General features: G+C 42.9%; 1 protein-coding gene across 1 annotated transcript; it reads right to left on the bottom strand.

Annotated features, from left to right (window-relative positions):
- Positions 1-12253: 12253 nt before the first annotated feature.
- On the bottom strand, positions 12254-14857 carry LOC148112068 (uncharacterized). The gene is made up of 4 exons (XM_087878861.1): positions 14753-14857; positions 14341-14396; positions 13118-13228; positions 12254-12371 (listed from the first exon to the last, which is right to left on the bottom strand). The coding sequence occupies exons 1-4, from the start codon at positions 14855-14857 to the stop codon at positions 12254-12256; spliced, it is 390 nt and encodes a 129-aa protein (XP_087734987.1).
- Between the last annotated feature and the right edge of the window lie 1212 nt (positions 14858-16069).

Genomic DNA, 16069 nt, shown 5'->3' with positions numbered 1-16069 from the left:
GGGATACCAGACGTGGTAGTGTCAGATAATGGGCCCCAGTTCATAGCCAACCAGTTTGAAATGTTCCTGGCCAGCCAAGGGATCAGACACACCCTGGCAGCGCCAGCGCATCTGGCTGCTAATGGATTGGTTGAAAGGATGGTCCGGTCAACAAAGGAAACACTGGCCCAAATGGGCCCAGGAGACTGGCAGGAAAAGATAGATAAGCTACTCTTAGTCCAACACATTACGCCTAAGGCAACCACACACAAAAGCCCAGCAGAATTGCTAATGGGCCGGAAGATAAGATCTCAATTGGACAGACTGCACCCTAATTATAGTGCAGAGGTACCTGTAGATTCAGCCAGTAAATACCGGTCGTTCGAAGTGGGGAATTTAGTGTACGCCCACAATTACATGGGTGACCCAAAGTGGGTATCAGCAAAAATAACTCAAGTTACCGGGCCAAGATCTTACAGGGTAGAATTAATTGATGGTAAGATCTGGAATAGACATATCGACCAACTCTGGAGCCGGAAACACTTCAACAACCGGCAACTGGGACTCCCAGAACTCGACAATTGTAACCCAACATGAACTCCACTTCAGTCCACCTTTACAGGGGGAGGGGGGAGAGACACAAAAAACAACAACAGCCTAGGAGGTAGGGAGACCAGCGGAGTGCTTCCGAAGAGCCCGAGCCTGCAGAACCAGCCACGACTCAAAAATCCAGTGAGACGCTCCCAGAGGCAGGATCCTGAGCAGACACAGGCCCAACTGTGCAGGTTACCGAAGCCAATTCCAAGGAACTGCGCTGGTCCAGTCACGCCCATTGGAAGCCCGCCTACTTAAGCGATTACATAACATAAGATTGGTCGGTTTTACCAGGAGGGGAGGGGTGTTGAATATTAATGAGGGAGAAGTCGTGACATAAGACTTCCCCCTCATTGGCCCAGGCTCCAAGGCGGGAGAGTGGACCGACCTGAGTGGCTGAAGTGCTGGTTAACTCTGGGGGTTTAAAAGGAGCTGCCGGCGTGTCTGCTGTGTTTTTTTTAAACTACAGGAATAAACTATTTTACTGCACTAAACTGCATCCTGCCTCCTCACTCTGACCCCACTTCAAACAAAAAGGATGAGCTGTTTTAGAGCTGAGCCAGTAAAGCAGAGAAGTTCTGTCTCCTCTTCATAGATTATCTGAGTGCAAAGACTGAGCAGCCATCAGTCAGAGAAGCTTTAACTGGGATTCCTGCAGAGAGGAGGGGTTGGGCTAGATGGTCTCATGGTCCCCTCCAAATTTATAAAGGTTGTCATGCCACAACATGTATCTATTGTGCTGTTGTTGCTCTAGCCCCACCTAGTGGCCGGGGGCAGATAAGCCTAACTGTATGGTCTGAAGCCAGACTCCCTTTTCTCTCAGCCTTTGGAGGAGACGGAAGCAGCCGGTTTGACCGAGACACCTGGTCATCCGGAGACAGCCTCCGTCCCTGACATGGAGCATCGCTGGAGAGGTTCCAGCTGCTTCTTTGTTGGCTGTTAGTTAAAGCTGCCTATCTCCTACTTATATTTGATTCTCACTCTTTGCATTTCCTCAGTTTCTCCATGCCCTTTTCTCCCAATGAAACACCCAGATCCACCCCAGGCTCCCTTTCACTGGAGGAGAAGAGGGGGGTTTAGCTGCCTGTTGAGCTGCACACAGACCCACCTGCAATGGGGACAGAACAAAGGGGAAATTCCACCACGCTCATCACAAACCCACAAATACGGGAATTCATTTAAGAAAGAATACAGCATTTTCAAATGAGCAGAGTTTAATATCAAAATGCCATGGTATGTACTCTTTGGAACCATTATTCCCTCAGCAATTGACCTGGCCAGATCTGTTGAGAAGGTTCCCCTCCTTCTCCTCTGGATTCCTCTTCCAAAGGATCTAAGATCAATGGATCCATATCAGGACCACCATACCTGCCACGGCTGCAGCCTGGGAGACCCCAAAGTCTTTTCTCCCTCCTTCCTTCTCCTCCTCGATCTGGAGGAATAAGCGGCATTCAAGGCCTGGGCCAGAGTCTGAATGATACTGTAACATAGATAGTGATTTGGGGCCCGGATCCTGTTCCTTTTCTCCTGGGTCTCCAGTGGGGCTTTCTGGGTGCATCTTCTGCGGCCTTTGACAGAAAAGACGTTCTTTGAAAGAGAACAGCGGAAATAATGATCTTGAAACTTTTCTTCCACAAAGAAAAGGGGTTCAAAGGCAGAATCTTTTGGCTCTTTTTTTGCAAGATAAGCAAAGTTCCAAATACTATGGATGTATTTGAGAAGTCTGCGCTTATTCATTAGATATGCTTCAAAATTTGTGAAGATCCAGACTTTCCCTTCAATGGGTCCTGGCAGACGCATAAATGTTAAATGGAAAGGAAGAATTCTCTCCCAAATGGAATCAATTTGTATGAAGTGAACAAAGATATTGACTTGTCTCCACTTAGAGAGGGAATCCCTGAGGTATGCTGTATATCCACGTGTTGAGAACAGTTGTGATATAACCACACAAATTCCACTCCTGACAAGCACAGGAGGAAAAATCCTCATGAAATTCTCTCCATTTTCTGTGTCTGAAGCAAAGACGCCAATCAGGGTCCATCTGAAATGGAGGAGCAGGTGGACAATTGCTGGGTACTGGAATCCTTCTTTGGGATTCATCCGGTGGAAAAAAGGAAATTGGCTTTTATCACTCAGCGCCTCTGAAGCAATTTCAAGACTGATCTGAAAAAGCAATGAAGAATGCTGTGTTACATTTGGGATCAGATCAAGTCCGAAATATTAGATTTTAATAAATCCAACCTGGTTCTCATGAATGTATTAGAATAGTTTGTTAATCAGACATTGTTTAGTATATTAAAGACAGAATATTAGCAAGATTGTATCATAATAATGGAAAATAATAAGTAAATTAAAAAACAGTAAAAATGTCAATCATATTACTGTATCACCCCTACAATTGATCACAATTAGATTAACACGTGAAAATGCCAACTGGAGTATTCTATTCCAATAAAGGGCCTATTATAATTTTCGAGGATTGCTGCATCTTTTTTTGCTTCTGTATCCCAGATTCTTTCTGGAGGAAATTTTTTAATTTCTTTCTCCAGTTATACAAGAAACAGGCAGACCTCAAAGCCTAATAAGATTTGTCCGTTGCATAATCCAAGTTTGGTCTTTAATTGAAGTTTTCTCTGTTCCAACAGCCACAATTTTCAGAGTCTGTCAGTTTCCATACGTTAAATTTTATGCAAATAATACCCATATTTTCTGAATTTAGACAAAGCAGAAATGGTGTAAATTCCCAAATCAGCTCTGAGGGCAGCAGCTGGAGTCCTTTTACCCACCCCAAGATCCTCCTCAGAGGCTGAGATTGGGTTGGTTCTGCTGGTGGTTTCTCTCTGGAGCCCCAAACATCAGATTGATGTAAGAACATGGGGGAAAACTGGGCCTCAGATCCTTTAATAATTGGGGCTGAGGAAGCTGGAGAGCTGTGAGGTTTTCATTTAAGCACCACTTTCACTCCTGCCCTTTCTCTAACTGAGCTCCTTGGATGATGAGGGAGCCAAGATTCAGCTCAGAGAAAACTACCCCAGGTAAGGAAAGGTGTTACTTGCTCTAATGGCTGACCATCTATGGCTATGGTGTCATTTCACAAAGACCATAACTTTTGAACTTGCTTTATTAATTATCAGATAATTATTAAGACAAAACAATTCAGGTCTATACAATCCAAAGTGTAAGTATGATAATATCACATTATCTGTATAAATCAGTGTATTCCAATAGGAATTTAGCAGGCTAAACATGTGTACCTATAACAGAACTTATAACAAAATAAAAGGGTTGGAAGGGACCTTGGAGGTCTTCTAGTCCAACCCCCTGTTCAAGTAGTAAACCAGGCATAATAGCAGTAACTGTGAGAGGATCCTGGAGTCTTAGTGGACAACCAATTAAATATAAGTCAAGAGTGTGCAGCGGCAGCCAAAAAAGCCAATGCAATCCTAAATCTCATTAACAGAGGGATACAATCAAGATCAAGAGAGGAACTAATACCACCCTATAAAGCCTTAATAAAACCACACCTAGAATCCTGCATCCAGTTTTGTTCACCACACTATAAAAAATATGTTGAGACTCTAGAAAAAGTGCAGAGAAGAGCAACCAAGAGGATTAGGGGATTGGAGGCTAAAACATACAATGAACGGTTGCAGGAACTGGGCATGGCTGGTCTAGTGAAGAGAAGGACCAGGGAAGACATTGATAGCAGTCTTCCAAAATTTGAGGGGCTGGACCAGAGAGGAGGGGGTCAAGCTGTTTTCCAAGGCACTTGAAGGCCAGAAACTGACCAAGGAGAGATTCAACCTGGAAATAAGGAGAAATTTTCTGACAGTGAGAGCAATCAACCGATGGAACAAAAGCTGCCTTCAGAAGTTGTGGGAGCTTCATCACTGGAAGCTTTCAAGAAGAGACTGGACGGTCATCTGCCGGAAATGGTGTAGGGTCTGCTTGGACTACATGACCTACAAGGTCCCTTCCAACTCTGTTAATCTGTATCTATCTATACTATTCCAGACAAGTGGCTGTCCAGTCTCTTCTTAAAAGCCTCCAGTGATGGACCACCCACAGTTTCTGAAGGGTAGACATTCCATTCCTCACCATGAGGAAATTTCTCCTTAGTTCTAGGTTGTTCCTTCATTAGTTTCCACCCATTGTTTCTTGTCTTGTCTTCTAGTTCTTTGGAAAATAAGTGGACCTCCTCTTCTCTGTGGCAGCCCCCCAAATATTAGTACATTGCTATGATGTCACCCCAATCCTTTTCACTAGACTAGATATACCCAATTCCTGCAACTGTTCCTCATGTTTTAGTCTCCAGGCCCTTAATCATCTTTTCTGCACTTTTTCCAGAGTCTCTACATCTTTTTTATAATATGGTGGCCAAAACTGGATGCACTATTTTAAGTGTTGTCTTGCCAAGGCATTATAAAGCAGTACAAATAATTCATGTGATCTTGATTTTATCCCTCTGTTAATGCAACCTAGGACTGAATTAGCTTTTTTAGCTGCTGCTGGCTCATATTTAAGTGATTATCCACTCGGACTCCAAGATACTCTCACAGTTACTGTATTGAGCCAGGTTTCATCTCATCTGTAAGTGGACATTTGGTTTTTCTAGCCTAAGTATAAAACTTTACTTTTCTCTACATTAAATTTCATTTTGTTAGATAGGCCCAGGGTTCAAGTCTAACTAGATCCATCTGGATCTTCAGCCTATATTCTGGGGTGTTGGCTCTTCCTGCCACTTTACTGTTGTCTTCAAATTTGATGATTTCCCCATTTCTCCCCTCATCCAAATCATTCATGAAGATATTGAAGAGAACTGGGCCTAAAATGGAACCTTGGGGTCCCCCACTGCTTGTTTCCCTCCATGCAGACGTAGTTCCATTGAGAATTTAGTCAATTTTGTCAAAGAATGAAAAACTTTTATTTATGATCTGTTTTTTGACCATGCATTAGTTGTAGTAAGTCATTCATATCTATACTGAAGAACAAGGGTTCAAATATGCATCTTTCCCTTCCCTCTTGGTAAGCGTAGATCCTTCTTCTCATGGCTCCATTGAGCCCAAACCTCCCTCTCAAACAAGGGCTTGGATCAGGGCCAACAGGCTGAGCTCCATTTTGAGGGCAAAACATTTTCTCCATCATATTTCTCTGTTTATTGAGTCAAATGCTGCACTAAAATCTTGAAAGCCTGCAAACCTTATTTTACCTCACTGATATAGATTAGATATTTCAAGACAAACTTGTTGCCAATATATGATTATTAATTTATGCATTATTTCGTATAAAATCTATATAGCATTTAACTCTACCTAAAACCTTCTGCTTCTTCTGCAAGGAATGAATTTTTCTCAAGTTTAACTAAGAGGATCATGGCATAAATTTTAGCCACAATATCTGCTAATCTATTTGGCCTATAATTGCTAGAGTAATTTTTATTGCACTTTTTAGATGGATAAAATGCTACTATTGCCAGCTTCAATCCGACTGGATATGGCAAACATTATTTATCTGTGAAAATGAAGATGCCAATAGAGGCCCCAACAACCAGGGATATTTTTTGATCAGTTAAATAGTTGGCAGAAAGTCTTCTCCAGGGAATGTATTGCTTGCATTTCAGGCCTTTTATGATTAATCTCAAGATGAACATAATGGGGTAAAATACTGACATTTTTGCTAATATGGAGAAAAGCAGTTCTTGAATTCCATGGAGAAGACATGATTGCATCTATTGCTCACCCACCACCACCCACCCCTCACTTTACCAGAGGGAGAAACACACACACAAACCTGTGGGACTTTGTAGGTGCCTCCTAATGTTGACATCTGGATGGAGATGGCCCTCTCGGCTGCATCAATAAGAGCCAGAAGGTTCTCCTTCCTTCCACAGCCGTAGTTGGGGACATTGGCTTCTCCAGTGGAGAGCATGTCCAGCAAGGCATCTGAAGTGCGGAAAGTGCTCAAATAGTTATAATGGATGTTGTAGCCCAGTGTGAGGTTGTGGAAGATTTGGGAATTCTTACTGACCAGTTGAATGTTGAAAATGAATAGTAAGCAATAAAAAAATTCGTAAGAAGTCCTATTAAAAAAAAAGTTAATATATTTAACAGCCACAACAGTTTTGTTATATATAATATATATAATCATCCAGAAGCCTATTGAGCCTTGAACCAACATTGATCCAAAAGCAATGATCAGTTACACAAATATGGAAATGGGCTGAGGTACGGCAACTACAACTGATTCCACCACTACATTAAATAAAATTCATTATCCAAGTGATAAATTAAGGATTGAACTGAGAGAGGAAAATAATCTGGAGTCCTTTCAGCTTTTTTTTCAGACCCCTTTTTGAGTCTCTTTCACAAAATCAGACAAAAGAGAGAAGCCATGGAAATCAAAATTATTCAGGAAATTAGAGATATCCCCCAATATAGGAATAAATGAAGAAAAAAAAACAGAAAAGAAGGAGAGGGTTAAAATGGAGGGAGTGCAACTCCATCACCCTGAATGACTTACGAATTATGGAAAACAAACTGACGAGAAGGAGCCACGTTGAAAAGCAACTTTGTATGCAGTATTTCCTTTCCATTGGTGACTATATTGATTAGATGGTCTCCTGGTCTGTAGTAGCTCTGTGGTTGTTTTCTATTCTGGTTCTCCGAACTCAGCGGGCATTTCATTCTCAGCTTCCCAGAGACTGGATGGGAGAAAAGCAGCATCAGAAGCAGAAGCAGGAGGTCCATAATTCATGGCGTGAATCAATGGATCCCTTTCCTGTTTCTAAAGAAGAATTAGAAGAATTCAAAGGACTCTCACAAGGTGGAAACTCCAGTTGCTTTTTCTCAATATAGAGAAACACTCAGCTTCATCTGGAAAGGAGGGAGACGTAAATTCAAGAGTACAGACTCTGCCTGTCCCAAACATCCATATTTCTCTGCCCAAAGTCTCCCCTGGAGGATTCGGCCAAACAGCAGAGCTGAAACTTTTATCACAGTTCTCCCTCTCAGGAGGGATCCCTGGATAATTCAACTAGTTCTTGGACTTGGAGATTGTTGGGAAATTCTCTGGAGGGAAATGAAAGGGAAATAATTTCCATGTGATTCATAATAACAGGGGCAGAGATGGAATTAAATTGGTCATCTAGAATTGAGAGGTTTGGGAGCTCCATGCTTGAAAGTGGCCCCGGAGGGAATACACGGCACCTGTGGCTGAAGAAAGAAAGAAATCTGATATTTGTTTGCATAGTGATGAAAGACAAAACACTGGGGGCCAATTAATGCCATAGTATATCATAGATCTGAAATAGCTGCCAGCTGAGTTGGAACCAAAATTTCCTTTATTTTGAAAGCTAATGCTCAAGGGCATCGCACAAAAGGGCTGATGCAATAGTGCAGCCAGTCTCTAAGAACAAAATCAACCAGTGAAAAACTAGTTTTTCGAACTTTGCGGAGTTAAAAAAAATCAGAGAGAGAGAGAGAGAGAGGGAGGTTAGAAAAAAACCAAGTGAAAAAAGTTGGAGAAATCAAGGTTGCCTCTCACCCCATGTGGGGAGGGGACGGGAGGGAAGGGGAGCTCAGGACCCTTGTGTTGCAGATGGAAAGCTGATCTTTAAAATCCAACTTCCATCTTCAGAGACCTGGGAATGCAGAAGCCCATGTCCCATGTTCCCCTGCCACCCTTTCCCATGCAGAGGCCAGGCAAGGGGGCTCTTGCAGGGATGCCAGACAGGACTCTGCCCTGCTGAGTGGGGAGCCCCTCTTGGGAGAAGGAAGCTGGGGAGCCTCATAGTGGGGAAGGGAAGCAGATCTGCAAAATCCCCCTCCAGGTTCCATCTTCTGAGTCCTAGAAACGGGGGAGACCATATCCCATGTTGCTCAGCCACCTCTTTCCATGCACTGGGCACTGAGGGGAAAGCAAAGCCCAGACCCATGGAGAAAGCCCAGGATGGCCAGGAAGAAGGAGGGGATCTGGGGCATTCCTGGGAAGAGACTAACCTGGTATATGGATCCCAATGTGGGATGTGGGGGGGGGGACACGCAGCCCCTGGGGATTCTCCAGCCTTGCTTGGCCTCGTGTCTTTCCAAGAGAGGCTGCTGTGGGGAGAAGCCATGCAGGGCTGGGTCTTCCAAGGGGGATCCGGGGTTGCCCTGGAGGAAAAGGTGGCTGGAGGGAACCTTCTGTGACTCTGAGGAAGATGGGGGTCCCCTGTGGCCCCTCCAGACCTCCCAGCTGAGGAGACCCTCTTCATTGCAGCCTTTTCTGGGGAAGGGGCTTAAGCCCCCCTCCCTCTGCAATTCTGGGAGGTTTTGCCTCTTTCTCATCCCCCTCAAAGCTCTGAATTTTACTGTTTACTTTTACTTTTACTCTTTACTTGACCCCCCCTCTTTGGCTTGGCTTCTTCAGCCTCTTCTCCATCAGGCTGAGGGCAGGGAAACTCCCAGGCAACCGTCTTTTCCCCCCTCTTTGATTGGCTACAGGGTTGCCATGATGAAGGGGGCGGGAATAGAAGCAGCCAGTAGAGAGAAAGAGAGGCAGGACTTTTGTCTTCCTTGAGAACTGGAGGATTTGAATGTGAAATCTGCTTTCTTTTACAAAACTATTTATATTATTATGGAAAGGTAAAAAAGCTTTATTTTACTGCAATAGAGGAAGTCCGAAATCAACGCTTTTGTTTTCTTTTCTCCCTCCCCCCCACTTTTCTTTCCCCTCCTCCCATTTCTTCCTCTTTGTTTTTTTTTATTTTTGTATTTTATTCTATAATCTAATAAAAAAAAATTAAAAAAAGAACTGGAGGATTTGAATGCAAAATCTGATTTCTTCTGTTCAGATGCAGCCCAGAATCAGAAGGAGGGAAGGGTCAGAGAAAATGAAGGAATATTTAAAAATATATTTAAAAAAAACAAAGGAAAACTTAGATTTTGACAAAAGAAAAATAAAAAGCGAACACCAAAAAAAAAAAGAGAAATTATCCAACTCTGTAGAAAAAGTTCTTTAGCTCTGTAGAGTGTGATCCGTGAGATATACAGCAATTAAAGGAACGAATGATAAAAGTCAGCCTTAAGCAAATCTATTGGAGACGCAGAGCAGAAAGATTGGAAGATGAAGTGAAATTCGACGTTTAAAAAAATAGTGTCATCAAACAGCTTATAGAAAATAGCTAAAATAGTTATAATGTTAACATTACTTTTTGCACAGGTTGAAAGGATTTACAATTTAGAATTTTTCTTTATTTTGATAAAAAAATGTGTAAACTTTCCTATTTCTGAAATAAAAATCTCACCCCAGCCATTGAAGGTAGAGACAAAAAACCCAAATTAAATTCACAGGCAACGGCCTCCCAAATACCCGGAGCTTCTCCTGGGCCTTCCGAGATGGGAGAGGCTGAAGGGGAAGCTCTTCCAGGCCAGGAGATCATCTCATGGGGAGAATCCTCAGGTGAACAAGAAGATCGCATACAACAAGGACTTCCAACCAGGCTCCTCCTTGCCAGTTTCATTCCTAAGTCATTCCCTGTGCTGGAGTTTCCTTTCCTCTGTTTGCATTCCTAACACTTTCCTTCTTTTCTCTTTATTTCACTTACTCCTGTATTGACGGACCTGTCTAATTTCCTGAATGGTCTGGATTTCCAAAGCTTCTCTCTTTTCATCTTATTTTGTGGAAGTCGCTGAAATCCAAAGATGGGACGGAATACAAACCTTAACAACTCCAGATTATTTCCCTCTCTCCATCCAAACTTGAGCTCATCACTTGAATGCTAACTTTTGTTTAAAGTAGTGATTAAAACAGTTGTAATGGCCCCTGCCCAGCCCAGTCCCATATTTTTATAACTGCTGATTAATACACAATTCCTGATCCTTATAGAAACAAATGAGGTTTTTTTAGAATTGGTAAATGTTTCTCACATTAAAAAAAAAAACTTCTTCCTTTTATGATAGTTCTATTTTAAGGATTGAATTATTTTGAATCCCCTTTAGCGGCCAGATAGAAATTAGTCCTTCTACAAATAATGGTTTGTTTGTGACTCTTAACTCTGGTGGAGAATTATTTCCATCCCACCTTCTCAACACTCATTCAATGTCAAGGTGATGAGTAACCACCATTTGCCTCTGGTTTTGGATCAGGGTTGGCTTGAGACTCAGTCAGCTGGTGGAGACAAAGAGGATTAAATTGAAAAAAAGGATTTTCTTGCTTCTATTGATGATGATATAAGAATAACATGAGCATTTTGTGTAAAAGAGTTTCTCTATTAGTGACTTTAATATACTATGGTGTATTTTTGCCATTCAATTGGTGGGTAAGGATCCCCAGCTCCTGCACAATCTCACACTTGGCCACAACCTCCCTGACAACTATCAGAATCCACTTGGCCCTTCAGAGGCCTTGCTGGACCTGCTCTCTACTGGAGGAGCCCCAGTTCCCAGGGACGGTTGTGGGAGGAAGGACCACTTCCTTTGGCTCCTCTGGATGCAGCTGACGGGATGGACATCTCCATCCAGACGTCCACATTAGTGGGACCCTACAAAGCCCCACAGGTCCCTGTGTGTGTTTCTTTCTTTGGCAGACGGAGTGGGGAGTGATAGATCCAACCGTATCTTCTCCATGGAATCCAAGAGCTGCTTTTCACTGGTGTAGATGTCCTGGCTGGGGAGGGGGGTCCAGAGTGGGGAGGGGGAAGGGTCAAAACAGGCCTGTCCTTCCATGACAACAATCCCATTGCTTTGGGGTCTTTCTTCTGCTGCAGACTTGTCAAGTGGTCAGACGAGAGTGCAGACAGGAACCACTGTTGGACAGTCTGGTCATTCAAGACTTTCCAGGACTAATGAAGGATCCTGAAGGAATCAGGTCTAAAGAGCCATTCAATTCAATTCAATTCAATTCAATTCAATTCAATTCAATTCAATTCAATTCAATTAAACTCAACATTTATTACGGTCACATGCCAAAAGCATTAAAGAGAACAAGAAAAATTAAAATACTGACAGTTTATGCCCCCAAGAATTAACAACTAAAAAACCCACAAATCTCTTAGAATTAAAATCAACACCGAGGCACATTAAAAAGCAGAAACCAATAGCAGAATTGAAGGAATTAAAAAAAGATCTTGAAGGGTATTCCAAATCCACATCTCTATTTACATTACAAAATAAATTTCAAAGGATCAAATCGACTTTACAAAAGCATTTCCTCTTCAGCCCTTCAGTTTTTTCTTCTTTGAACCTTCTTACAAGTTATCCAGCAGCAGAAGAATGAGGGAGGGTCTCCTAGGGCCTACAAACCCTCTGGAAGTTGGGTCCATGATCCTGTACAGAACCTCCAAAAGTCATGGAAAAAATAGGGTGCACTTTTTGCCTGGTTCTCAGAGGCTTTTTGGTGTTGCCAGGATGTGGTGGAGACAGAGAATGGGTCCCGGAGGGGGAGGGGAGGAGGAGGAATAGGAGGAGGAGCTACTTGAAGGTCTTAGAGCTCCTTGGACGCTGCCTCAGATCTCTTTTGATCCTGCGAGATCTCCTCCCGGGTCTTACTGGGATTCCCGCCGTTCTCTCTCTCCCAGGAAACGCTCCCTCCGTTGTTTCTCTCTGGAAGAAGGAGGTCAATGCGGAGAAGCAGCCAAAGATTCTTAGCCACAACAACAACTGCTTGCGGGGAAGGTCGTATTTTTGGGGAAACACGGTATTTCTTACCTCTCCAGTTGTTCCCGCAGCTCTTCGTTCTCCCCGAGGAGCTCCTGGCTCTTCCCAGCTTCCTTCAGGACCCTGCAGTGGAGATGGAGGTTTTGGAGTTCCAACATCTGGATTCTGTAAAATAGGAAGACAAGAGGGAAATGAGCCCCCTCAGGTCTTCCCTTGAATCATCAAACCCTTTTAAAATGAAAACTAACTAAAATGCCTGGCACTTCCTTTGTTTTACTCAGCCTTACCTTTTAATTACTTGAGTTTTGCCATTTCTGTTACCACAGCTACAGTGCCAAGTTCTTCTCACAGGAACCAAAGCAGGAAAGATTTCAATGATTTATTAGGCACTTCAGAAATGCTCAGGAAAACTGACAAATCGGTAGATCCTGTCTACATCGCCACCATATTCTGAAGGGATTTGATTCGCTTCTTCAGTCTTCACAACATTATTTAAGTGCAAATGAATGAATGTTTACTTTCAGTATTTAGCATTTCATAATCTACAAGTACCACAAAGGAATCTTCAGATCTTAAAACCTTTTTTCCCCCTTTTTTGGCTTTCATACCAGAAAATTCAAAACAATTTCCGAACTTTCTATTGGGGACAGAAGGGGGAGAAGACTGAACTGGTGAGAGCCGAGGGGGAGCCGAGAACTGAGGTCAGTGAGCAGCAGAGGAGGAGATCAAAGCAGGGACCTCCTAAATTCAGAGGATTTGGCCAGGAAAAGTCCCTGTCAAGAGATTCATGATTTCTCCTACCCATCCAGGCAACGTAATTCAACGCAGAACGTTGTGTAATGTGTGTCCAGGGTAGGGAGCTAAGGAGAATTGAAGAGGAAATCCTGGAAGAGAAAGTCAGGGTTTCTCACCTCCGCAGTTTCTCCTCCACCTCCCTGCAGAGTTCTGCGTTCTTCTCCGAAAGCTGGGCATTTTGACGCAGGAGCTCCTCATTCAGGGAGAACGACTTCTGCTTTCTGTTGCTGTAAATAGGAAAACCAGAGAGAAATTAGACCCTTAAGTTTTTTACTTGACTCATCGAACATTTTCTTCCATTGAAAAATATTAAAAATACCTTTATGTTTGTGTCGGTGTATAAATTCAGTCTTGCTATTTCTACCAACAATCCTTTCACCATTTATTGGGTCTTTTAGAAAGGCTCCGTAAAAGTGGCCAATGGGTACAGTTTGAGGGACTTTAGATACACCTCCAGGGTAGTCTTAAGGGATTAGATTAGTGACTTAAATATTAAGGTTTAATGTGTTCATAAGAGTTGTTTATAAGAGTTGGATTACTTAAGTTTTTACTTCAGTATTTAGCAAAGAAAGTCTACACACCCCTATTAAAAGGCCAGGTTTTAGAAATGTAAAATAAAAAATCAGACCAAGATAAATCACTTCAGAGTACTTCCTCCTTTAATATAACATATAAGACGTACAATTCAAATCAAAAAACAAACTGAAATCTTTGAAGGGAAAAAGCTGATGTTAAATAGTAGTCATTAAATATGTGAAAAATCCATTATGTTTTAGCCTCCAGTCCCCTCATCATCTTCGTTGCTCTTCTCTGCACTCTTTCTAGAGTCTCCACATCATTTTTACATCGTGGCGACCAAAACTGGATGCAATATTCCAAGTGTGGCCTTACCAAGGCCTTAAAAAGTGGCATCAACACTTCACGTGGTCTTGATTCTATCCCTCTGTTGATGCAGCCTGGAACTGGGTTGGCTTTTTTGGCAGCTGCTGCACACGCCTGGCTCCTGTTTAAATGGTTGTCCACTAGGACTCCAAGATCCCTCTGAGAGTTACTCCTGTTGAGCGAGGTGCCCCATATACTGTCCCTGTGCAGTTTGTTTTTCTTGGCTGAATGTAGAACCTCACTTTTTTCACCCTTGAATTTCATTTTGTTAGATAGCGCCCAATGTTCCAATTTTGGAGCCCTTTTGAAGGAAGAGTGGGCAAAGATTTCCATGGCAAGATCGGCTCTAAGGCCAAAAGACTAGATGCTCTCATAAAAGCCAAAGGTGTTTCAACAAAGGATTCATTTAAAAAATAAATGTTATATTTTATATTCTTTAGGTAAAATGTAGACTTACGTGCCACTCTTCTCCCTCGGATTCCTCAGCGGTCGCCCCCCAGATGTTGCAGGAGTCTGGAAAAGTTAAAATAACAGCCGTGAAATATACATATCGTCAGAGGCTTTGAAAAGCATTTTTCCTACAAGCTCTTCGGCCGAAGAGGTTGTAGGGGAAAAAATGCCTTTAAAAGCCTCTGGCGATCCCAGCTGAGTTGCCTGATCGTCAGAGGCTTTTGAAAGCATTTTTTTTCTGCAACCTCTTAAGGTTGTAAAAAAAGTGCTTTTAAAAGTTTAATAAAAAAAGATGGCCACGCCCACCCAGTCACATTAACCCCCCACCAAGCCACGCCCCCAAAATAAGCCACACCCACAGAACCGGGAGTAAAAAAAATTAGAACCCACCCCTGTCCCAGAAGATTTAGACTGCTTACCTTGGGGGGGCGGGTGGTAAAGGACCGCTGAGCGGGAGGACCTTCCTTGATAGGGGGCAGGTTGCCGGCCCGTGAATTTGTCTGCTGAAAAGCAATGGAGGCCATGAGGACGTTGGGCCTGAGCCCAGGAAAAACCCTCAAGCCCGGTTAATCCAGGCCCCCTCACCCAAAAGAGCCATTTTGACTTCCAGGGTTTGGGTCCCATTGGGTACATGTTGAGAAACAAAGAAATAAATATGACATACCTCCGTCGGTCCCCGTTTCCACAGGACGGGCTGCTCCTCTGGAACCACTGGAAAACAAATAGACTGCTTTAAAAACACAAACTTATTGACATTGCCTCGACCTGGCCCCGCCTCCTGGCCTCCCTCGCCTGGCCCCGCCTGGCCCTTCCCCTCCTGAGGGTCCCCCCACCCCCTGTGGGGCTTCAAAGGGCCGCCCTACAGCTGATCAGTGTTAAAAGAAAACAAATGAGTAGACCAGTGGTTCCCAAAGTGGGCGGTACCACCCCCTGGGGGGGGTGGGATGCCTTAAGTGGGTGGTAAGAGGCAAAAGGGGGCCAGAGGGGGGGCGCTAAGTGGCAAGGTAGGTGGCTGCCAACCTTTCGCCTGTGCAGTTATACTTGGAAGCAAACAGCCAGAAAAAACAACTCCTTTCAGCTTCAGCATAGGCTAATTAGCCCATTGATTAGATCGGCCTCCCAACTCTCAGCTGATTTGCTCTCAGCTGTTTTGCGCAGGGCTCTGTTGCTTGCTGCAAAGAGCTAAATTGCTGGAGCAGATTTTTTTTTCTCCTTGTGCAAATCAAGCTGAAAACGAAACTGAAAGTAAAGCAGGCTGTTGGCTTTGCTGTTTGCTGCAACGTTGGAAAATTAGGCAGAGGCAGAGTTCTTTTCTTTTTTCTCACCAAAAAAGGTAGGTGCAAACAATAGGAAATTTAGGGCAAAAGAGGAGAGTTCAAGATTTTAAAACACAAAAGAAAAAAAGCTCTATTTAGGGAATTGTAATAATTGAGATACTATTAATTGTATATTGTGTTGAAAGCAGAAATGGTTAAGTTGCGGTTTGGAGGAATATATGGAGGAAATTATTTGGTTTATTATTATAAATATAATTAATTGATTTGTAAGAAATTGGATTGCATGGAAATAATTGGAACATTCATGTTCATATTGATTAATATACAAAAAAGATAGTTATATAACTAATTTATTTATATTAAAATGTTGAATTTGTATTAAACAACTGTAATATTACATAATTAACCAATGTGAGGATGGATATAAAAATAGATGCCAATGGGAAGGGGTATAATATA

This window comes from Pantherophis guttatus, chromosome 15 (genome assembly GCF_059756535.1).
Source record: "Pantherophis guttatus breed Tessera chromosome 15, ASM5975653v1, whole genome shotgun sequence".
In the NCBI taxonomy this organism is placed as follows: domain Eukaryota; kingdom Metazoa; phylum Chordata; class Lepidosauria; order Squamata; family Colubridae; genus Pantherophis; species Pantherophis guttatus.
Note: the sequence above shows the minus strand (reverse complement) of the source record. Positions and strands in the feature narration are given on the sequence as shown.

What these genes read in the sequence shown, in the direction of transcription:
- LOC148112068 (XM_087878861.1), bottom strand. Translation starts at nt 14,857, where the DNA reads ATGGCCTCCATTGCTTTTCAGCAGACAAATTCACGGGCCGGCAACCTG. An exon ending in TTACCACCCGCCCCCCCAAG is followed by an intron (nt 14,397 to 14,752) that starts GTAAGCAGTCTA and finishes TAACTTTTCCAG; the next exon opens with ACTCCTGCAACATCTGGGGG. An exon ending in CCGAGGGAGAAGAGTGGCAC is followed by an intron (nt 13,229 to 14,340) that starts GTAAGTCTACAT and finishes TCCTATTTACAG; the next exon opens with CAACAGAAAGCAGAAGTCGT.